Source organism: Serinus canaria, chromosome 21 (genome assembly GCF_022539315.1).
Source record: "Serinus canaria isolate serCan28SL12 chromosome 21, serCan2020, whole genome shotgun sequence".
NCBI classification, from domain to species: domain Eukaryota; kingdom Metazoa; phylum Chordata; class Aves; order Passeriformes; family Fringillidae; genus Serinus; species Serinus canaria.
Genome location: NC_066334.1, coordinates 6034875 through 6058624, shown reverse-complemented (window position 1 = coordinate 6058624; position 23750 = coordinate 6034875). Strand labels below are relative to the sequence as shown.

Genomic DNA, 23750 nt, shown 5'->3' with positions numbered 1-23750 from the left:
TGAAAGGTTTTTTTCATTTTTATTGGATGCTTCCAACTTTAGAGCTAATAATATACAGATATTCAGTTTTTTCATTGTTCCATTCACATCCTCACCGAGTTCAGCCATTCTGTCACATTGAAATAAAATAAAATAAAATAAAATTTAAAAAAACAAAAGCACAATTGAAATAAATCAAATAAATCCAAAAGCTGGAAAAAAATACATTATAAACTTATCTTCAAGAAACATTCTCTTTATAATTAAGCACCTACTTGAAATCATTAAAGTAGGATTTAAAGAAATTTGAAGTTTTAAATAGGTGGCTTTTGTGTATATTTAAATTTTCTATGTACAAGCCCAAGCAGTATCTCTGCCTACCTGTGACAGAACACCTGAAAAAAAAACAAAAAACCCAAAAAAAAAGACACTGAAAAGGAGTTTTTAAACAAAGAAACAAAGCAAAAGAGCTCCAGACTGATATTCCAAAATACAGTATGATCAGAATTGGAACGTGCTAAGGCCCAGGAGCCAGAGGTGCTTCAGTAAAAGCAGACAGTGTGCAGAAAAGTCCTTCCACTCTTCTCCTCAAACTCCTGCAGCAGCTCGTCGATCTCGTTCTCCATGTCCTCCGTGTGCTGGATCTGCAAGGGAGAAACTGCTGAGAGAGCCCGGGCTGGGGCAGGGAACTGCAGCAATGCCAGCCTGGGCTGCTGGGAACCTCCCTGGGCAGCTGGCAATTCCCAAAGATATCCTGGTTTTATTGATCATTCCCAAAGGCACAGAGATCCTGTTTCTATTGATCATTCCCAAAGGCACAGATAGTCTGATTTTACTGAGATTCCCAAAGGCACAGAGATCCTGATTTTATTGGGATTCCCAAGGGCACAGAGATCCTGGTTTTATTGATCATTCCCTAAGAGATCCTGGTCTTACTGAGATTCCCAAAGGCACAGATATCCTGGTTTTATTGATCGTTCCCAAAGGCACAGATATCCTGATTTTACTGAGATTCCCAAAGGGCACGGATCTGATTTTACTGAGATCCCCAAGGACACAGATATTCTATTTTATTGAGATTCCCAAAGACACAGATATTCTGATTTTATTGATCATTCCCAAAGAGATCCTGGTCTTACTGAGATTCCCAAAGACACAGATATTCTGATTTTATTGATCATTCCCAAAGAGATCCTGATTTTACTGAGATTCCCAAAGGCACAGATATCCTGGTCTTATTGATCATTCCCAAAGAGATCCTGGATTTACTGAGATTCCCAAGGGCACAGATATCCTGATTTTATTGAGATTCCCAAATGATCAGACATTCTGTTTTTATAGAACAGATATCCTGGTTTTATTGAGATTCCCAAGGGCACAGAGATCCTTGTTTTATTGATCATTCCCAAAGATATTCTGGTCTTACTGAGATTCCCAAAGGCACAGATATTCTGATTTTATTGAGATTCCCAAAGGCACAGATATCCTGATTCTATTAAGATTCCCAAATGGTCAGACATTCTATTTTTATAGAACAGATATTCTGATTTCATTGAGATTCCCAAAGGCACAGAGATCCTGCTTCTATTGATCATTCCCAAAGGCACAGATATATTTTTATTGACCACTCCCAGGTGATCAGACATTCTGCAAAATTCAGCTTTGGGAGCCCAAGGCAAGGCCAGGGGTGGCAGCCCCAGGATTGGAGTCAATTCATCATTCCTGCCCCATCTGGGAACCCCCCAGATCCAAACCCAAGGCAGAGAATGTGGAAATTTGCATTTTGATGTGGATGTTAATGGGACAACTGCAAAGTGCAGGAGTTTTCTGGAACACAAGCAGAGGCAGCCCCAGGATTGGAGTCATCATTCCTGCCTCCGTCTGGGAACCCCCCAGATCCAAACCCAAGGCAGAGAATGTGGAAATTTGCATTTTGATGTGGATTTTACCAGAATAACTGCAAAGTGCAGTTTTTGGAGCCCAAGGCAAGGCCATTGGTGGCAGCTCCAGCATTGGAGTCAATTCATCATTCCTGCCCCATCTGGGAACCCCCCAGATCCAAACCCAAGGCAGAGAATGTGGAAATTTCCATTCTGACACGGATTTTAGTGGATCAGTGCAAGCTGCAGGTTGTGGAGGCCGGGGCTGTGCTGAGCTGAGCTGTACTCACACACTGGCAGAGCTCACAGATCAGGAATGCCCCCAGCGTGGCCTCCTCGTGGTTGTCCTGGATGTCCACGTTGATGACGTGCACGGGCTGACACGTCTCCTGCTCCCTGGAGTTCAGATCTGCACAAAACACAAAAACCTGGGGTGGAATGGGCTCTATTTCACACAAAAAATAATAACTAAAACAGCAATTAGCAATAAGGTTTTTAAAAATACAGAGGTGTTGTCATATTCATATTTTCCAAAGTATTTTTTAGAATTTATTTCATATTTCCTTAATAATAACTTCTATATATTCTATATTATTTTTATATTTTATATTAGCTATTACATTTTTCATAAATACAAATATATTGTAGAGATATTTGTATTCAAATATTTTCTATATATTATTATTTATTTTACATGATTTTCTATTATAAAATAAAATAAAATTTTAATTTCTAAATATGTATTTTGGTATGTATTTAAAATATTTTATAATATATTTTAATATAGCATATATATTACATTATATTTTATTATATTATTTTGTCTTATTTATATTGTGTATATATATTATATTACATTATATTGTATTATATTATTTTCTTATATTATATTGTGTATTTATATCACATTGTGTAATATTATATTATATTATATTATATATAGATATTATATTATATTATATATATTATATAGATTATATTAATTATATTATATTATATTATATTATTATTATATTATATTATATTATATTATATCTATTGTATTTTATATATTACAGTCTATATTATATTTATATTGTATATTATATTATAGTTGATATTCCATTTTTATATTTTTATATCTTTAATATATTTTCTTTCAAAAAACAAGAGGTGGATTTTGAAAACACACAAACTCAGGTTTATGAAATGCTCCTGGCAGTTTATTTTCCCTGCTCAAGAGAATTTCTTGCTCCTCTTTGATGATCTTTAAAGATTCAGACTCTCCAAAGTGAAGGAGGAGTTTGGGCTTCCTCACCTGGAATGTTTTAACTGCTCATTTTAAAAAAGCACCAGAACAGGGATTGTACAGCACATGAAATATTGGAAAAGAGCAGGGAGATGGATTTTAAAACACATGAAGTGTTATAGAAGAGCAGGAAGATGATTTTACAGCACATGAAATGTTATAAAAGAGCAGGAAGATGGATTTTAGAGCACAAGAAGTGTTATAAAAAAGCAGGAACATGGATTTTACAGTACATGAAATATTGTAAAACAACAGCAACATGGATTTTAAACACATGAAGTGTTATAAAAGAGCAGGAAGATGATTTTAGAGCACATGGAATATTGGGAAAGAGCAGGAAGATGATTTTAGAGCACATGGAATTTTGGAAAAGAGCAGGAACATGGATTTTAGAGCACGTGGAATTTTGGGAAAGAGCAGGAACATGGATTTTAGAGCACATGGAATTTTGGGAAAGAGCAGGAACATGGATTTTAGAGCACGTGGGATTTTGGGAAAGAGCAGGAACATGGATTTTAGAGCACGTGGGATTTCGGGAAAGAGCAGGAACATGGATTTTAGAGCACGTGGGATTTTGGGAAAGAGCAGGAAGATGATTTTTAGAGCACGTGGGATTTTGGGAAAGAGCAGGAAGATGGATTTTAGAGCACGTGGGATTTTGGGAAAGAGCAGGAAGATGGATTTTAGAGCACGTGGGATTTTGGGAAAGAGCAGGAAGATGGATTTTAGAGCACATGGGATTTTGGGAAAGAGCAGGAAGATGGATTTTAGAGCACATGGGATTTTGGAAAAGAGCAGGAAGATGGATTTTAGAGCACGTGGGATTTTGGGAAAGAGCAGGAAGATGGATTTTAGAGCACGTGGGATTTTGGGAAAGAGCAGGAAGATGGATTTTAGAGCACGTGGGATATTGGGAAAGAGCAGGAACATGGATTTTAGAGCACATGGAATTTTGGGAAAGAGCAGGAAGATGGATTTTAGAGCACATGGGATATTGGGAAGGAGCAGGAGCCATCACTAAATTGGCTCTAAGATCCCCGGAAGCACGAGGGGAGGTTTGCCCTGGGAGCAGCAGCTCCAGCAGCCCTGCCAAGCTGACACAGGCCAAGAGCTCACCATGAGGAAGAGCTCTTACTTCCTCCTCCTCCAAGAACCCCCCGAGCCACCTCAGAGCCCACCAAGCCAATTTAGAGGACAATTAGGCAGCTCAGCTAATTAAAACACAAAGTGGGGCCAGGTAATGATGATGTGTTAGGTGTCCTGCAACCATCTGAATATGTAAAACCTGTGTGGATGAACAGAGAGCAGAGTTGGTGACTTTTGGGAGGTTACTCCCCATGAAATAATTAAACCCTCTTGTCAGCATTAATTAGTTGCTGTCTGTGCTCCACTCCACCTGCCCAGGAGGGGTTTCATGGGGATAAACTGCCTGGGAATCCTGCAGGGAAGGCAGCTCACACTTGTTTTGCCATCAGCTCATCCCCCAGCTTGCTCAGTTTCTGAGCTCCATTCCCAAACCAAACATGGATTTCCATGGATTTCCTGGCTGTGCACACACACTCTGAGGAGCTGCCAGCACCTTTTGGGGACAAGTGCTCAGCTCAGCCATCCCTTCTGTGCTGGATAAATCTCCATCAGTAACTGCAGCTCCTCTCCTCGCTGGTGTTCCAGCAGGCTGGAGCTTTCCAGATTTCTGGAGGACTTCAAGGAAGAGGGAAAAAAACCCCCCAAATTAATTTGATTGATCAGTTGAAGCTCCTTACCTTCTACTACTTGATCATAGACTCTTTCTTCACACGTTAGGATCAAATCAAAAACGTCTTTGCAGTTCTGGAATCTTTCTGGCCGTGGCTTGATTCTCTTATTTCTGTCCAACATGTGTAAAATTCCATTCTGTGTGTATCTGAAGTTGCTTGAGTTAAGTATCTTTACTTGAAGGAAAGTCATGGTTTTGAGCAAATGAGCAGCATGAAAGGTAAATGATTCATTTATCTTTAAAATAAAATATTCTGTTTGTAAATCTATAAATCAGTGACCACTAAAGAGATTCCTAGAGTGTGACCCCCCATCTTGCAGCTGCTTTTCACAACCTGCCACAGCTTTAAAAGGCCCTCAGAAGAAGAACAACTTTTCTTGGGAAATGATTTTTATCTCCAGAAATGCTGTGACCCCCCCAGGCTGTGCTGCTCTGGGAGCAGGATGTCCCACATTCCTCCCAGCCACTGCTCCTCACTCTTCAAAGGCCACCCCGAGGTGTCCCAGGTGCCACCTGCACAAAGCCCCAGCTGGAAATGAGCATTGATGCAGCTGAAACTGCAAAGGAAGCCCAAGAAACCACAGAGGCACATCCCATAAAAGGACCCTGAGCTGCAGAACTGGGGAGGAATGAAGAGGAGCAGTGACTTTGTGCCTGTCAGAGCCTCATCACTGTGTGAAAGGAACCTGTGATGCTGCTTGGCAGCTCTATTTATGCTGCTGCTGTCACTTGGAGGCTCTGATTTTACATCCTGGAGCCCCTTTCCAGGCAGGCTTCTCCAATCCCACTGTTTTCCACCCTTTTGGGGGGTGCAATTCCACTGGGAGCACTCCAGGCTTGACTGGCACATTGTTCTGCTGGCTGGAGTGACACCAAACAGCCTCTGAAGGGAAAGCTGGGGGGGGTAAACTGGGAATAGCAGGAAAGCTTTGGATTGAGGTAGCCTGGAAGGGGATGCAGCTCTGCCTGACTTCAGCACAGCTGTATTTTTAGCCATCTGAGGAGATATTTTTACAGTGGAACAGTAAGGATAACAGCCTGTAATTTCTTGAGGCAACAATTCTGAGAATAAAACAATTTCCAGCAATATGTGAGAGGTCATCTGGGCTTATTTCCTTGCTGAAAAGGTGACTGACAGGTATTTCTTGTCAGAAAACACTCCTGCCATTTCTGTAACAAAGGACAAACAATTTCCTGCCTACCTTTTAGTAGGAGCTCAAATTCTACTGCCCAGATGTGCCCCCAGAGCTCCTGTCCAAGCAAAGCTCTGAAATCCTTCAAGTGTTGAACTTCTATGAAAAATTAAACCCAGTTTTCTACCCACAAGAGTCTCCTTCATGTTGGAAATAGATTCAGCTCCTCTGTGTCTGCCTCACTGCACTTCAGCTACTTGTAATTTCAATTTTGCACCACTGGCTGAGGGCTGGGATGTTTACCACAATTAAATCTTGTCAATTAACCAGACTTCTGCTGCAATTTTTTTCTCCACGTCACTCCCAAGCCTTTTTTACTCTTCTTTCCCAAAAGGTTTCTCCTTATATCCTTAAGGAATTGTCCTTTACAGCCCAAAGCTCTCACACACCAGAACCCCTGGGAATTTTCCTGGGGTTTGTCATGTTTGGAAAAAGAAAAACCATTTGGATGGAGCCATCTCAGACTTCTGGTTATGAAAATGACTCCATTTTCAAAATACCACCTCCAAAATATCTGCCATTTCCAAAACATGCCAACATCTGCCTGCTCAGTTGGAAGGGGAGCCCTCCCCGGGCTCTGCACTCCTCATTTCTACATCACTGCACTTCAACAGGGGGGGGAAAAAAAAAATCCACAACATCCCACACACTTCTTTGGGTTCTCTTTTTTCCCTTTCTAGGATAAAATGTTGCTGGCATCTGTCCCCTCGCTTTCCTGAGTGAGCCTGGAGACAGAATTACGCAGATTCCCAAACCCACACAAGATTTCTGTTCCCAGCCCAGCTCTCTGCTGCCAACTTACAGCTATTTTTTATTTTTTCCAAGGGTCCATCTGCCTATAAAAGGAGCCTGAGAGAAGCACTGAAGATTGATGGTGCTTTCCTGTTTGCTTGCCTGGAATCTTTTTCACCTGGATAAAGCCAGGAAAGGGATGTGCACATTACTGATGTGCAGGAAGGCTCTGCACATTCTTATTGCAAGGTACAATAACCCAGATTTTTGCTCTTTGGGAGCTCAGGTGAATGCAGATACAATTTATGAATGGTTTCCACCACACTGGCAGGTGTTGGGTCATTTAAGTCAGGTTCTGCTTTTCTCCCAACAGGTTTTAACCCCACCCTCCCTGTCCAGTGCATCCCTGCTGTCTGTTCAGGACAGAATTCTCTCTGATTTTCTGTCACATTTTGTAGCCCTGCCATGCCCAGGAGGACACCAGAACTTGCCTACATTTTCCTTCACCCAATTTTTGGCAGAATAAATCCACATTTCTACAGAGTCCAGTTCAGATTGCAGCTCTAAGAGAGGAACTGTGCTGAGCAGGCCCAGAGGGTGCTGGAATTTGGGCACTCAGCAGTGGGAAGGATTGATATAAAAAGGAGATGTTGATATAAAAAGGAGATGTTGCAGCACAAAATTGGGGTTTTCCATTGTAGCTCATTCTATTACTGACTGTGCATTCTCTCCTTTGAGCTAAAGTTATCCCATACTAGCAATGAAGATTGATTTAAAAATAAATAAAAATAAATGTGTTGAGCTAAATCCCTAAAGCTTTCACAGCTTTTGCTACCCAAATTTAAAATTCCTGTCATGGACAGCAGAAATGCCTTTTTTACCATCCAATGGATGAGTCCCTGCTCCAGACATCTGGGTAACCATCCCTGACCCTCCAAACATCCCCAATCCCTCCAAATTTTATCATTATCTGTCCCTGACAGGACCCAAAAACCACTTTTAGGCACGAGCACCAATCTAGAGATGGCCAAGAGAGTCAAGTCTCTATCCTGGCTGATAAAAGAAAAATGATTTTACTGATCCAAGTATTCAGCAAGTTTCCTTTTAACTCCCACCTGAAGCTGAAGCTCACAAGTGATTTGAGCTGCAAGTGTTGGGGTATAGGAATTAATTATATAGATTAATCTATTAATTATATAGATTAATGATACAGATTTAAAATTCCCATCCCTTGAGTGTCCAAGGGCAGGCTGGGTGGAGCTCTGAGCATCCTGGTCTGTGCCAGCTGTTCCTGCCCTGCACAGGGCTGGAATGAGATGATATTTAAGATCCCTTCCAAGCCAGGCCACTCCTGAAAATATAAAAGCCAATTTATTAAACTTAACTGGGCAAATGACACTTGCTAAAATGTACACACCCATTTGAGGGGGAAAAAATAATCTTTAAAATAATGGCTGGCACCCAAAGCTTCTAGATCTTCAAATAAATCTGATTATTTCCTCAAGCACTGCATTTCTTCTTTGGGAAAAGCAGGAGCAGAGCAGAGTGCTTCTCCCCATATCTCTTTTCCAGATCATCCTTATTTATTTTTCAGTATCTGCATGATAAACAGAACACCTTGTGGTAAAGTTTGTCTAGAACTTGGTATTGATGAAATGTGTGAGGGGGGTGAGGCTGCCCAAGCATCTTCCACCCTCAGCAGCAGCTCCTTTTAGAGGGAATGAAAGCCTGGAATGGGCACTGGCACCACCAATGCCACCTGCCAGGCCCAGGGGTTATGGCTGCAGGAACTGCCCTCACTCCACACCCAGGGAAAATTCACAATTCCTGTGCTCTGGAATGGAAACTGGACAGCTTGGAACAGAGCAGAGACTGTGCACAATCAGTGCTGGAAAATCTATTGGATTGAAATGGAAACACAGCAGAAATCAGGGGAAAATTCACAATTCCTGTGCTCTGGAATGGAAACTGGACAGCTTGGAACAGAGCAGAGACTGTGCACAATCAGTGCTGGAAAATCTACTGGATTGAAATGGAAACAGAGCAGAAATCAGGGGAAAATTCACAATACAATGCCTGTCCTTTGGAATTGAAACTGTACTTTGGAACAGAGCAGAGACTGTGCACAATCAGGGCTGAAAAATCTATTGGATTGAAATGGAAAGAGAGCAGAAATCAGGGAGAAATTCACAATACAATGCCTGTCCTTTGGAATTGAAACTGCAGTTTGGAACAAACCAGAGATTGTTCACAAGTCTTCTGCTGTTCTTTTACTTGATAAAGTTTTAAGCTGAACCATTCTATTGGATTCAAGAGGAAACAGAGCAGGGTGAAGTGGGATATTAGGAAAAAAATTCCTAATCCAATGCCAGTCCTTTGGAATGGAAACTGCAGTTTGGAACAAACCAGAGATTGTGCACAACTTTTGTTGGTCCCAAACTTAATGAAGTCTTAATGCTGAACCATTCTATTGGATTCAAGTGGAAACAGAGCAAAATAAGATGGGATATTAAGAAAAAATTTCTAATCCAATGCCAGTCCTTTGGAATGGAAACTGGGTAGTTTAGAATAAATCAGAGATTGTGCACAACTTTTGTTGGTCCTTAAATTAATAAAGTTTTAAGCTGAACCATTCTATTGGATTGAAATGGAAACAGAGCAGAAATCAGGAAAAAATCCCTAATACAATGCCTGTCCTTTGGAATGGAAACTGCAGTTTGGAACAAACCAGAGATTGTTCACAAGTCTTTTTTGTTGGTCCTTAAATTAATAAAGTTTTAAGCGGAACCATTCTATTGGATTCAAGTGGAAAGAGAGCAGGGTGAAGTGGGATATTAGGAAAAAAATTCCAGTGCCAGTCCTTCGGAATGGAAACTGCAGTTTAGAACAAACCAGAGATTGTTCACAAGTCTTTTGCTGGTCCCTGACTTGATAAAATCTTAATGCTGAACCATTCTGTTGGATTGAAATGGAAAGAGAGCAGGGTGAGGTGGGATATTAGGAAAAAATTCCTCCCTGTGAGGGTGGGGAGGCCCTGCACAGGCTGCTCAGAGAAGCTGTGGCTGCCCTGGAGGTGCTCCAGGCCAGGCTGGATGGGACCTGGAACAAGCTGGAACAGTGGAAGATGTCCCTGCCCATGGCTCAGGATGAGCTTTAAGGTCCCTTCCAACCCAAAGCAGTGTGGAATTCTAAACCATGCCATCCAAAAAGATCAGGAAGATGCCAAGCTGGGCTCCATGACATTGCTGTAACATTTGTGCCTGCATGAACGAGCTGCAAAAAAACCTGCATTGTTTTTCCTACAAGCAGCCAGCATCTGTAAGCCACGAGCTGCAAGGATAAATCCAACTGCTCCTAGGAGCTGGTCCAAACAGAAATAACCACAAATAAATATAAATAACCTCAAGGCTGAGCCCAAAGCTGAGGGGTCTGTCCCTCCCACCAGTGAAGGCAGCAAACACCTGGAGTTTAGCCCTGAGCTCAAGGGCCAGACAGGAATTTCTCAGTGCTGAGCTCAAGCTGTGTTTGGGGTGAGATTGGACAGATCCAGCTGCCAGAGGGAAGAGAGAGGGAGTAATGGCCAAGGGCAGGGGCAAAGAGGTGGAGAAGGGATGTCACAGCACTGGAGAATGACAAGGGTGACAAGATGACTCGAGGATGTGGCACTGTGTCTGACTGTGCCATCAAACAGCTGAGCCTGCACCTCACCCAGTGGAATTCAAGAGGAGTTTGGTTTGGATTGCTGGAATGCAGTGTTTGATCACCTGGCAGCGAGTGACACAGATGTCACTGCTGCAGTCACTCCAAGGAGCAGCAGGAGAGGGTTCAGGGGGTCACACAGCACCTGGGGCTGGGAGGCACTGCCAGGCTCCAGAGAGGAGCAGCAGAGACAGCACTGGGAGGGGGAAGTGTTTGAGGAGAGGTCTGAGGGAGGGGATGAACAAAACAGGGGCTGCAGGAGCCATTTCCAAACTGGCTTGGTGCTGCCACCCCTGTGCTGTGAAGCTCAGAATTTCCACTTACAGCTGAAGGACCCTCAGCCAGAGCAAAGCACAAACCCTAAATCGATTAAAAACCATTTAATTGAGCATATTTGGGAAACCTGAGAATACAATCAAGAGACAGCAGGGCCACCTGGCACCAGGAGCCTGCAGAGAATGCACCACGCTGGGTGAGGAGTGCAGGAAACACTCCTGGCCTGCAATCAATGCCAGCTGAAGGAATTCCAGTTGAAAGGAAAATAAGAATTGGTTTGGAATGAAGAAAAAAGAAGGATAAGCATCCCTAATGTTGGCACAGAAGTTCTGTGTTCATGGGAGGGAACTTCAAGGCAAAAAGCATCGACTGTCACTTCGCTCCCCTCCCTCCAACTGGGATCAAAGTGCCAAAGAATGAAATCACTGCAGCTCTGAATGGATTTTACACAAGTGCTCAGCCTCAGACTGGATCCTCCAGTCAGAATTCCTCAGAGCACGTTTGGGACTCACCTTGGATAAGGAATAAACCTTTCAGACCACCCAGAAGAGACAGGATGGCAGAGGCTGGTTTGTGTTGTTGAAAAGCATTTGCTGTTAGATCAGAGTCTGCACTTTCTGCCACGTCCCACAGCTCAAACAGTATTTCAATAATAAATATCCAGCTCATATATTTTTAATAATTTGATGTATTTCCCTTTTAATGTGAATGAAGCCAAGATTAAAGGCAGTGTGATCAGAAGGCAGATGAAGAAGTGCTGAAAATTTGCTGCCTTTGAAAGGCCCAAGATTTTGTGAAGCATTTTACAATCCTTCATGGAAGAAAAGGGATTGGAATGCAGCCTGTGGCTGGAAACATGTTGGTTTGCAGAAATGTGCCTCTCAGAAGCCTCTTTAAATCCAGTTTAAACACTTCTTTCCACCCTCATCCCTTCTCTCTATTTCTAGGAGCACTGAAGTGCTTTGTAAGACATGGTGAGAAAGAAAATGAGACTTGTTCTGCTTTGCTTTTGGAAGAAGTTTTGTCACTGACACCCAGACCATGATTTCAACTATTTTTAACTCTTGCAAGGTTAGGCTTAAAAAAAAAAAAAAAAAAAAAAAAAAAAAAAAAAATCAAAATCCAACCAAAAAATAATAGAAAAAAATCTCTTAACAGATGGAACATTGGAAGTGACTTCCAGAGCCAGAGCCCTCCTGCTGAACACTGGAATGAGAGCTCAGGAGAGAAGCTGACAAGTGCTTAGCAGCTCAAAATCCATGAAAAAGCAGATGAAAATGTAAGATAAAGACATGCATGAAGAGCTTACCTGAAGCAGAACTGAGGTCACTTAGTCCTCAAGACTGAGCTACACCTAAAATATCACATGGGCATCCAACTTCACCATGGAGCTCAGAGTTAAAGCTATCCCAGCACCAAGACCAGCACTAATCTTTGGAGGGTTTTGATAGAAAAGAATCTTCAAGGGAGATGCACAGAGTTCTTCATCATTTCTGGAATTTTCCTCCTAACTGAAGCAGCTTTAGGAACTTCTTCAGGACACGTTTTCCACCCTCCCCTCAATTTTATAACCTCATGGAGCTAAGGAGCTAAAACTGGAATCCTGTCTGAAGTTAGGGAGGACAAATTAAAAGAGGAGGCAAAAAATGTCAGGAGCAGAGTAGGAGGCCAAGCTTGCAGGGTAGGTGCAGGCTGCCTAGAAATCCTAATTAAAAATACCCCCCCATCTGTGCAAATCATCTTTAATGTGAGGGTCAGAGACACAGAGTGCTGAGGAAAGGGAAGAAATCAGCCATGGAGTTACTCACATTACTAAAGAACCCAGGAGCAACTCCTGCAGAATTCTGGCCAAATTTCCACTTGAACAGCTCCTATCCCTGGGCACAACATCAACTGCTGATGAAGATTTAAACTGAGTTTAAATTTAAACTGTTTAACAAGTTTCACTCTTGACTAGTTTTTGCCTTGACTTGAAGGCAAAGCTCAGCAGCAGTTTTGCTCTATTTTTGTTTCAGCTTTAAGGTCACCACCACAGAATTAGAATGAAGTTCTCAAACCCCTTCAGAGAGTTGTAAGGGGCAAAGGAATGATAAGGACAAATAATCCTGATGTGGGAAAGGTGGGTTACATATGCAAATACAAGGTGGTGGAAAAAAATACAGAATTCTGTTCCTGCTTTGTGCCTTCCTCAAACCAAGAGCAGAATTCTCTACTGTTGTCCTAGAAATAACAGAGGAATGTTTTAAAAAGCAACATTCAGAACATTGTTAAATGGTTTTGGGGCAGTCCTCGATTGGGGCTCAGGGAATTTAAATGCTACATTCTAAAAATTCAATGGGAGATGCTAATACTTATTTTAACTCTAAATTTTAACTGCCACGATCTAAAAGGCTTTGAAGTGCTTCCATTTTAGATCTACTGTAGCCACCTACTCAAGTGAATCTGTATTCCTGGCTCCATTAATCCCCAATCCTGTGCTGCTGCAACTCCACATTTCCCTCCAAGGTACGAGAGGAGAGCCTGTGCTCCACATTTCACTAATTAACTGCAATGAAGGTGCTCTAATCTCTGCAGAGTGGCTTTTTCAGAGCTGTTCCCCCTCCTGACAAGTGAACAGCAGAGGTTCAGAGCATCTCTTCTCTCTAAGCTTGCTCTGAGTCAGGTCCAGCAGTGCAGCAGCTCATTTTTGGTCTGAGGCCACTGCTTTCTGAACCTGGGGGTGGTTTAGTTGGGCAGAGGATGTTCCCTCACAGCCACAGTGGCACTGAGCAAGGAGAGCACCCAAACCTCAGGTGTCCCCTCACTGGGACATGGGGACAAGCTCAGGTGTCCCCTCAATGGGACATGGGGACAAGCTCAGGTGGCTCCTCAGTGGGGACAATCTCAGGTGTGCCCTCACTGGGGACAAGCTCAGGTGGCTCCTCCAAGGCTGGGAACAAGCTCAGGTGTGCCCTCACTGGGGACAAGCTCAGGTGTCTCCTCACTGGGGACAAGCTCAGGTGTGCCCTCACTGGGGACGAGCTCAGGTGTCTCCTCACAAGGACATGGGGACAAGCTCAGGTGTCTCCTCACTGGGGACAAGCTCAGGTGTCTCCTCACAGGGACATGGGGACAAGTTCAGGTGTCTCCTCAGTGGGACATGGGGACAAGCTCAGGTGTGTCCTCACTGGGACATGGGGACAAGCTCAGGTGTCCCCTCAATAGGACATGGGGACAAGCTCAGGTGGCTCCTCAGTGGGGACAATCTCAGGTGTGCCCTCACTGGGACATGGGAACAAGCTCAGGTGTGCCCTCACTGGCACATGGGAACAAGCTCAGGTGTCTCCTCACTGGGACATGGGGACAAGCTCAGGTGTCTCCTCACAAGGACATGGGGACAAGCTCAGGTGTGCCCTCACTGGACATGGGGACAAGCTCAGGTGTCTCCTCACAGGGACATGGGGACAAGCTCAGGTGTCTCCTCACTGGACATGGGACAAGCTCAGGTGTCCCCTCACTGGGACATGGGGACAAGCTCAGGTGTCTCCTCACTGGACATGGGGACAAGCTCAGGTGTGCCCTCACTGGGGACAAGCTCAGGTGTGCCCTCACTGGGGACAAGCTCAGGTGTCTCCTCACTGGGACATGGGGACAAGCTCAGGTGTCTCCTCACTGGGACATGGGGACAAGCTCAGGTGTGCCCTCACTGGGGACAAGCTCAGGTGTGCCCTCACTGGGGACAAGCTCAGGTGTCTCCTCACAGGGACATGGGGACAAGCTCAGGTGTCTCCTCAGTGGGACATGGGGACAAGCTCAGGTGTCTCCTCACTGGGACATGGGGACAAGCTCAGGTGTCTCCTCACAGGGACATGGGGACAAGCTCAGGTGTCTCCTCACTGGGACATGGGGACAAGCTCAGGTGTCTCCTCACTGGGGACAAGCTCAGGTGTCCCCTCACAGGGACATGGAACAAGCTCAGGTGTGCCCTCACTGGGGACAAGCTCAGGTGTCTCCTCACTGGGACATGGGGACAAGCTCAGGTGTCTCCTCACTGGGGACAAGCTCAGGTGTCCCCTCACTGGGACATGGGGACAAGCTCAGGTGTCTCCTCACAAGGACATGGGGACACGCTCAGGTGTCTCCTCACTGGAACATGGGGACAAGCAAGGTGTTGGCAGCAAGACTGAACATTTCAGAGTACAGATGATGAAAGCAAGGCTGGGAAACAGAACAAGCAGCTCAATCATTTGGAAGCACCCCTCCTTTTGTACCCCCATCCCAAGCCCACTCCAAGCCCGTGAGGAGAGCAGCCCCTCCCACCCCACAGGTAACTCCCATCCCCTCTCTGAAGTTATGCTCACCCAACAGAACTGAGAGCCCCTGGGACACAAAAAAACTATTCCACAACTCGCTGATGAGAGCAGATCTGCTTTTGGTTAAAGCCTTTACCCTCAAAACCCACTTCTGGAAATGGAGTTGCTCTCTGTGCTGCCAGTCTTCAGGCTGAAAACCTTAAATTATCTGAGAATCAAAAAAGCAAAGTCACAGAGGCATTTGCTGTTGGCCTATTTCCCTTGCAGTGGCTTTTGTTTAAAGCTCCTTTATCTTGAGAAAAGGTTTAACTGTTACACTGCAAATAGATTTGGGGAACACAGCAAAGCATGGAGCAGAACCACAATGGTGACTCCAAATCATGCTGAGAGGGGGAACAGGTTGGCTTCCTGTTGTTTTGGTTTTTTCTTAAGTACTGCCACATTCAGCACAGCAGCAGTGAAGGATTCAAAAAGGAAATCTCAAGTCGTTGGTGCTTGTTAAAATTAATTCTCAGTTCAAGGGGTTTTCTTTTAAGCAGTTCTTTTAATCAGGATATGGCATACCTCATTAAGATGGGTTTGCAAGATTTTCCTTTTCTCTATAGGCAGAGGGATTAAAAAAAAAAATCAAATAAACCAGCACATCACGTGTGATATATTAAGACTACATCCTACATTTTGAACTTAAAAAAAAAAAAGGATCCTTGTTGAAAAAAACCTCTAGAATGAGTTCCCCAAGTTTTGTTTGTGGGTTTTCTTATTTAAAAAAAAATCAACTTTAAAAACAGGTACTTAAAAATAATGCAGCTGGGACATTTCTAGTAGTGTGCCTAACCCTGCTCACCTTTGCTCTCCAGAATTAAATGTTACTGGGCCCTCCTCAGTCCATTCCTTACAATCAACTACAGAGTTATTTCTCCTCGGTGCACAGAGCAAATCACATATCACAAAATCCTCAGTGAGAAGGGTGAGCTCTTTAATGAAAGGCATCCTCTCTCCCAGAGAAAGTATTCTGTAAGCCTTACCTGGCAGTTTGTCTGAGCTAAATACAACATTAAAGTCGAGGTGGTCGCTCTTCCCAAATCCAAACTCAGGACAGTCTTTGCACTGAGAGGGATCCACAGTGCAGGGGAGGCAATGGACAATCTGAGGGCATTGATGTGTTCATTCAAGAGCTAGACATGGTACCACACTACAAAAGAGCATTTGGGATGTGTGCATTGAACTGGGTAACAATTTACAAGGGAGCATTAGAGGCCCACTGGTAAAAAAAAAAAACCTCCTATAAACTTAAATCATTTAAAGTTCTCCAGCCAAGCAACTCTAAGAGATTCTTAATGCCAAATAATGAATTACACCTTTCAAGGATGAACCACACTGGATTTTTTAAAGAGGCCATGCCACAGGGATACAGTTCTTTGTCTTTCCTAAGCAGATCATTGTACATCTGATCATATGTTGTTTTGAAGTCATAAACATTTGGCTTGTCCGGGGCTGGTCCTGGCAGTTTCACGTGAGTCCCTGTGCCAAAGGATCGCACGCTGAATCCTCGTTTGCTGAAAGACACAAGGAAGGGGGAGGAGACAATTAGACTGCATGGACCTGAAATCAAAGGGCTGAAGAATATTAGAGTGAAATTTCAAAACAAAACTGCCTGGAGTTGCCACTGTGTATTTTCCTTGCAGTCACAATCTGAACTCACAGGGAAGCACCTCTATTTGACAGGAATTTTCTTACAATTATGGTACCCAGCTATCTGGAAATGTCATTTGTGCTTTCCTTTTGCATGCTGGATTTGCAACAAACCCCTCCTGTATTCATGACAGCACAGACAAAATGGTTTTCTCTTGATACAAATAACTGTTCTGCTGAGACTCTTGGCCTAACTGCATTATTCTTCTCACTTTGTTGCCCAAAGTGTAATTTCATTAGCCCAGGACAAACATTTGTGTGCCTGCCCCTGAAAACCATGCAGTGCAATTACCTTTACACCAGTGGGGCAGATGTTCTGCTGGCTGCTCTCTAAAACTTGGCTAAACCAGGGATTACTCCATTCCATTCTTATGAAAAACTCCTTGTTTAATAGTTACAATTAAAAAAAAAAGAAGCAGGAACCTGCTTGTCTTTAGGAGCAATGCCAAAATGTTCTTGCTGATTAAACCTCAATACCTCCTTCAGTAGTTTTAAAAACTACAGCAATCTATGGAATAATGGGACAAAAAAGAGATTTTCTGGTGCTCTAAAGGACAAAGTTACATGGTAAATTAGGGCTGCTATCACCATTTGGATCTGTAATGACAACACAGCTTGAAACAGCAAGACCAGGAGTTGAAATAGAAAGACAAGGAGTTCATCTGTTTTTTTAAAGACACACTTTCAGCTTGAATGATTTCAGCAGAGACTGCATGAACAATGTGAGAACAAAAATCAAGTGATGACCCAGTGCCTGTGCCCCCAAACCCCCAGAAATAACCCCAAACTTGCAGGGGGAGGAGAACTGGGACCCAGACTGCCTGGTCTGCACATCCAGGGAAATTCAGCAGAAGACACCAACCCAAATTGTCTGTTTGCCTTCAAAGGTGTCCCCAGAGTGACCCCAAATGCTTCTGGGCAGAGACTGTGATCACCTCCTGCCCCAAGCTCAAACACAGCTCTGAAAGCACCAACACTCATTTCCTCCAGCTCCTCCTACAGGAACACAGCCCCTCCTTTCCCTTCGCTTGCTTCCCCACACTTTTTTCCTCCAGCACCTATTTATAGATGGCTGTTTCTGTAAACAGACAAGATCCAGGAGGATTTTTTCCTTCTTTCTGCAGGACTGGTGACTGAAAATGGAGAAAAAAGTGCAATTTTTCTGTCCCTCCCAGCCCTCCATCACATGTAACTGGTGCAGTTATGAGTCACTGTTCATTTATTTTCCCTGCAATACTTGCAGATTCAAGTTTTGATTCTGCTGCTTCTACTGGATGTGGAGAGAGACATAATATGTACAGAAGAAATTGCAGTGCTAAAAAATTCATGTTTCAATTTGATCTTTTCTTCTGTGGTCTCATTTTCTTTCTCTTTGGAACAGGTCTGCTTGGATCACACACTTTAAAACCTCCAATTGCTGTAGAATCCCTGAAGTTTGCATGATCTCATATAAAACAAATCTGAAATCTTTGACATTCAACACATCAAAAATTGGTGCCTCCAAGGCCCATGACCCACTCAAAATGATTTCCTTGAATAGCTGAATATGAGTTCCTCACATGGAATTTCATGTTTTGTACCTTGGTGAATGGTAGGGTCAATTTTTAGACTATTTATGCCCCTAGTACAATAAAATATTCTAAAAACATTTCAACACAACAACTGGGGCACAGGAAAGGGAAAAATGCCTGCAGAGAGCCATTAGTCAGGATTTTAATTAAATATTATTCAGCTTTTATTAAATAGCTGGACACATCCAGAGCAGTGAATCATCAGGTGTTTGTGGAAATGTGGCACATCTGTAAAAATGAACAATTCCTACAAGACAATGGGTTTGGGTTTGACCTGGTAAAACTACCCAGAAGATGGGGGAAAAAAATGAGCTTTGGCACAAAAAGTAAAGAGCAAGGCAGACTAACAGACTGTCTTCTGGAAATGTGGAGCTTAAACTTGAACAGACGAATGGTGACCTCATTTCAGGGAGTTGTTTCTATTATTACTATTAAGGCTGGTGTAGATAAACTCCAATTTAAGGACAGAGTGAGTCAGTGCCCAGATGTCCCTGCAGCACTCTGCTCACCCCTCAGTCCACAGCTCATCACAAAGGGTCACCCAACTTTCCCTCCAAAGGATCTCAGAGCTCACTGGGAATAATTCTGAAATCAAAAACCAACCTGGACTGCACTGACTGGAAATAATTATGATTATTTCTTCTAGCAAAAGAAATAATAATAATAATAATTTGTGCAGCTTGAGACATGAACTTCTGTCCACACCTTTCTTTTATTTCACTGTTATTTGGGGATCTCACACATTCTTATTAAATTGCTTTTCAGTTGATTGTTTCTTCCTTTCCAATGGCTGTAGGAAATATTGCTAAATATTAAAGCAAATGTAATAAATCCTGACTCAGAGTGGTGAAGAATTTCAGGGGACAAATTATTAATTTTACCACATCTCTTTCCACAAGAGGTAGCAGGAAAATAACCAGAAATCTTTATAAGTTATTTTAAAAATATTTTATGCCACCCAATCAATATAAAAAAAACCACCTCCCAAAACAGCCCACCCTGATGAACAGCAGGACAAAAGCACTGTTAACTCACTTGGAGTACTAACAACTTGTAATTTGCATTATCACTACTGAGCTGTCAAATGAAAACATGCTTTAATATTAAAATGTGAAAATATCTCCTTCTTGGGAGGGGGGTTTATTAATTTAGGATTTCTTAAATTAGGCAATACAGATGTCAATCCCACCCTGCATTTTGGTGCTGACAGAAGCTGTGAGTAAGAACTTCTGGAAACAGCACAGGGGCAATTTAAGTTCTCTTACACCTCAGTGCTGAACTACAAGTCTTAACATCAATATGAAACAAAGTTTTTGCTACAGAGGTTGCAATATTTTAATTTCCCTGTTGCCACTAAGATCTCACATTCATACTCTTTAATTTCCTAAAAGTTAGCTTTCTACAACAAGGGGTGTGTGGCAGAAGTGTGCATCAGCATTTTAGAAAATTTTATGGCCACTAAGTGACCCAGAGAACTTAAACTCAGTAGAAGTTACTGAGTTCAGTAACTTTGCTTTTCAAGCAAACAGAAAAGTGGAAAGTTTGGCTGTAAGAGATTTACCCTCCTGCCTTCCTCCCCTGAGGGAGAACCATGGCCTGAGCCTGCAAGCTCTATGACAAAATATAAAATAAAAGATAAAATCACTTCTAGGACGTGCAGGTTCTGGCTGGGGTGGAGTTAATTTTTGTGCCAGCAGCTGCGTTGTGGATTTGTGTTTGCAACAGGGGGATGTTTTTGTTATTGCTGTGCAGGGCTTCCACAGCAGCCAGGCCTGCTCTGCTTCTCACCTCACCCCACCCCAGAAAAGCAAATAACGCAGGGCGAGCAAGACCTGACCCAGGGTGGGGTCACACACAGCCACTCTGACAGCTCTAAGGAGGAGCCGTGGCTTTTTGCAGGGCTCTTCCTCCTCCCCTCAGCTTCCTGGGCCCTGTGGTGATGGCTCTGACTCTACCAACAAACTCCAGACAGCCCCTCAGGCTGACTTCTGCTGGGAAATTGGAATTGAGTGTTTAAAACTTGGTTAATTACAAAATACTCGAGCACAGGCTGAATGCTGCACCCCTGACTTTGTCTTCCAGCAGCACAGAGAATTTGTGTGCTTAAAATTTCATTATTCCTCAGCTTCTTCTGCTGGAAAATTGGAACAAAGTGTTTAAAAATTACAAAATACTCGAGCACAGGCTGAATGCTGGACCCCAGACTTTGTCTTCCAGCAGACACAGATTTTGTGTTGTTTAAAGTCTTGTCATACAACAACAAAATACCTTAAAATGTCGTAATTCCTCAGCTCCTTCCTCTTTTAATCATGTGTTCTTTCCAACTGCATTGCAACACACTGCCCTGAAGGGGTGAGGCAGCCTGGCCTGGAGCCAACACAGACATTTTCCTCAAGTTCACTGCAAACGGGCTGTTATTTCTTTAGAGCAGCACCAGCAATTCATCTCTGCTTTGCCTTTTATGTTACTGCTGTAACTACAAAAGGTGTTAACAAAATAAACCGTTTTGTTAATACGGTTTTGTCGCTTTTAAATTCAGATCTCAAGGTAGAAGAGGCTTTTAAAAGCCACCCCTGCCACGTTTGGCAAAGCTCCGTCACACCGGAAGTGATTTATTTCTGCAAAAACTCGGGGCAAGGAAAAGGCCAGACAGCAGAAGGAAATTTAACTTTGTCCTTAACACTCAGCCTTCGATTCAAACTCAGTTCCAGCATTATCAGAGGAAAAATAATGTCCAGTTTTCACAGGTAACAGCCGATGCCAAGAGTGAGGGGGAAGTGCATGAAATGCTGTCACAGTAAGATGGCTGCCAGACCAAATCCTTCTATGATTTATTCCTTTCAGAGCTTTTATTTTTATTTACATGTAGCACACAGCTCACACACACTTGTTTTGCTTAGTATGCCATCAACGTGTATTTCTAATGTGAATGTTTCTCTGCGTAACTTTAATAATAAAATAAACATCCTTATCATGTTCCTGCAGTGCAAAGGGAAGATTTAGGGACACGGTTTCAGGCAGATCAGGTCTCTCCTGTCCATCTGTCTGTCCCGAGTCTCCCGTCCCACCTCTGCAGCCAAGCTGAGAGCACTGGGAGTGTTAAACAGATTAGCACTTATAATCTCGAAGACATTTAGCGTTCTGAACCGAGTGTTCTGTTCTCCCGTGAGAGGAAAGGGCTCCCTTTCAGGGCACAGAGTGGCTCAGTTTTCACAGATCGTTAAGGGGTGAGAATGGACCTTAAAACCCAACCCATGGGCAGGGACACCACCCACCACCCCAGGATGCTCCAAGCCCCATCTAAGCTTGACTTGGACACCCCCAGGGATGGGACAGCCACAATCTCCCTGGGCCAGCGTTTTACCACCCTTTTTACCACACCAAATAAAAATTTATTCCTAATATCTAACGTAAATTCTCCCTCTTTCACTCTGAACCCATTACACCTCGTCCTATCAATCGAGCTCCTGGCGAAGAGTCCCTATCCACCTTCCCTGTGGGCCCCTTTCAGATGGACTCAAGGAAGGGGGAAAAAAAAAAAAAAGTGTGGGGGGGAAAAACAACTGGAAAAAAGGGAACATTTAAGTTTCCACACGGCGAGACACAGGCCCGGCTCCACCCAAGTGCCCGGCCCGTGTTTCCAGCACTGAGGCCACAGCTCCGTCAGGGAGGGCCGGGACCCCACTGCGGCCTGGAGCGGGGCGCGGAGCAGGCGAGGTGAAAACGGGGTAAAAAGCGGATAAAAGGGGGGTGAAAAGGGCGTACAGACAGGGAGGCAGCAAGGTGAAAAGCGGGTAGAAGCGAGATGAAGGCAGGGTGAAGGCAAGGTGCTGCCCCGCAACCACGGGCCTGCCGGGCCGGGCGCGGGCCCCAAAGCACGGCCCCATCCATCCGCGCCTCCCTGACAGCGGAGAGCCATCGGCACGGCGGGTGAAGCGGACAGCAGCGGTTACCTGAGGATGTTGTGCGCCTCCATGCTGCGGTTCTGGTTGCTGGAGCACACCACGGCCACGCGGAGCGGCGCGGACGGCATGGCGGGCACAGCGCTGGGGCTGCCCGCGCCTCCCTCCCTCCCGGCCGCCGCTCCACAAAATGGCGGCGGCAGCGCGGCGGGCGGGGACGGGACGTGTCAGCAGGGCCCCGCCGCGGCCAACCGCGGCACGGCGCGGGGGAGGCGGAGCGGCCGCGGCCGCCGGGAGGGGAGAGCCGGGAGAAGGGATCGGAGGGTGCTGGGATAGGGGGAGTGGAGTGCCAGTGGCCGGCGAGCTTTGGGAAGTGTCGGGCGCAGCGTGGAGGAAGAGGGTTGTGCCGCTTCACGCCCGAGTTTTGGGCGATAAATAATATATAAAAATTGATATTTTTATATATATCTATATATAGATGTAGATAATTATGTATTTATAAGGTGCTGGTGCTCAAAGGAGAAGCTTTATGAGGAGCATGAGGGCTTTTTCAGGCTGGAGGGGGCTGGCCTCATTGCAATGTAGAACTTCGTGAGGGGAAGAGGGGGGACAGGCACTGATCTCTGTGGGGACCAGGCATGGGACCCCGGGAACAGCTGGAGCTGTGTCAGGGGAGGCTTAGGTCAGATTCTGAGAAAGGTTTTTCCCCCAGAGGGTTCTGGAGCACTGCCCAGGCTCCGCAGGGAATGGTCCCAGCCCCAAGAGCTCCAGGAGGGTTTGGACAATGCTTCCAGGGATGCACAGGGTGGGATTTTGGGGTGTCTGTGCACGGTGAGGCGCTTGGACTCTAATCCTTGTGGGTCTCTTCCAGCTCGGGGTGTTCCGTGGTTCTAAAGCTTCTCCTTCATCCGGGAAGGGAACAGGTTTGGGAAAGCGTTTGGAGCCCCAGGAGAGGCTGAGGGAGCTGGAAAGGCGCTCAGCCTGGAGAAAGGAGGCTCAGGGGGGACCTTGTGGCTCTGCACAACTCCTGACATGAGGGGAGGGGAGATTTATGACATGAGGGGAATCGGGATTTCTGACATGAGGAGATCGGGACTTCTGGCATGAGGAGACATCCAGAGGGGACAGGGATTTCTGACACGAGGAGATCGGGATTTCTGACACGAGGGGATCGGGATTTCTGACATGAGGAGATCGGGATTTCTGACATTTTCTGACATGAGGGGATCGGGATTTCTGACATGAGGGAATCGGGATTTCTCACATGAGGGGACAGCCAGAGGGGATCGGGATTTCTGACATGAGAGCACAGCCAGAGGAGATCGGGATTTCTCCCAGGGAACAGCGACAGGAGGAGAGAGAACGGCCTCAGTTCCCTCAGGAGAGGTTTAAGGTTGAAGATTAAGAAGATTTTACCACACAAAGAGCGGTGAGGCCTCCAGCGCTCCCACCACCCTACAGACATTCCGCGCCAATCCCTGAATCCCGCT

The 23750-nt window shown here is 44.6% G+C and overlaps 1 protein-coding gene and 1 long non-coding RNA gene across 2 annotated transcripts; one reads left to right on the top strand and one right to left on the bottom strand.

Annotated features, from left to right (window-relative positions):
- On the bottom strand, positions 1 to 22479 carry SSU72 (SSU72 homolog, RNA polymerase II CTD phosphatase). The gene is made up of 5 exons (XM_009095550.4): positions 22312 to 22479; positions 16508 to 16651; positions 4911 to 5050; positions 2150 to 2268; positions 1 to 623 (listed from the first exon to the last, which is right to left on the bottom strand). The coding sequence occupies exons 1-5, from the start codon at positions 22389 to 22391 to the stop codon at positions 522 to 524; spliced, it is 585 nt and encodes a 194-aa protein (XP_009093798.1). The 5' UTR covers positions 22392 to 22479; the 3' UTR covers positions 1 to 521.
- Positions 13791 to 14735, top strand: LOC127060331 (uncharacterized). The gene is made up of 3 exons (XR_007779261.1): positions 13791 to 13992; positions 14223 to 14256; positions 14505 to 14735. It is a non-coding gene; the product is annotated as an uncharacterized LOC127060331 (long non-coding RNA).
- Positions 22480 to 23750: the final 1271 nt, after the last annotated feature.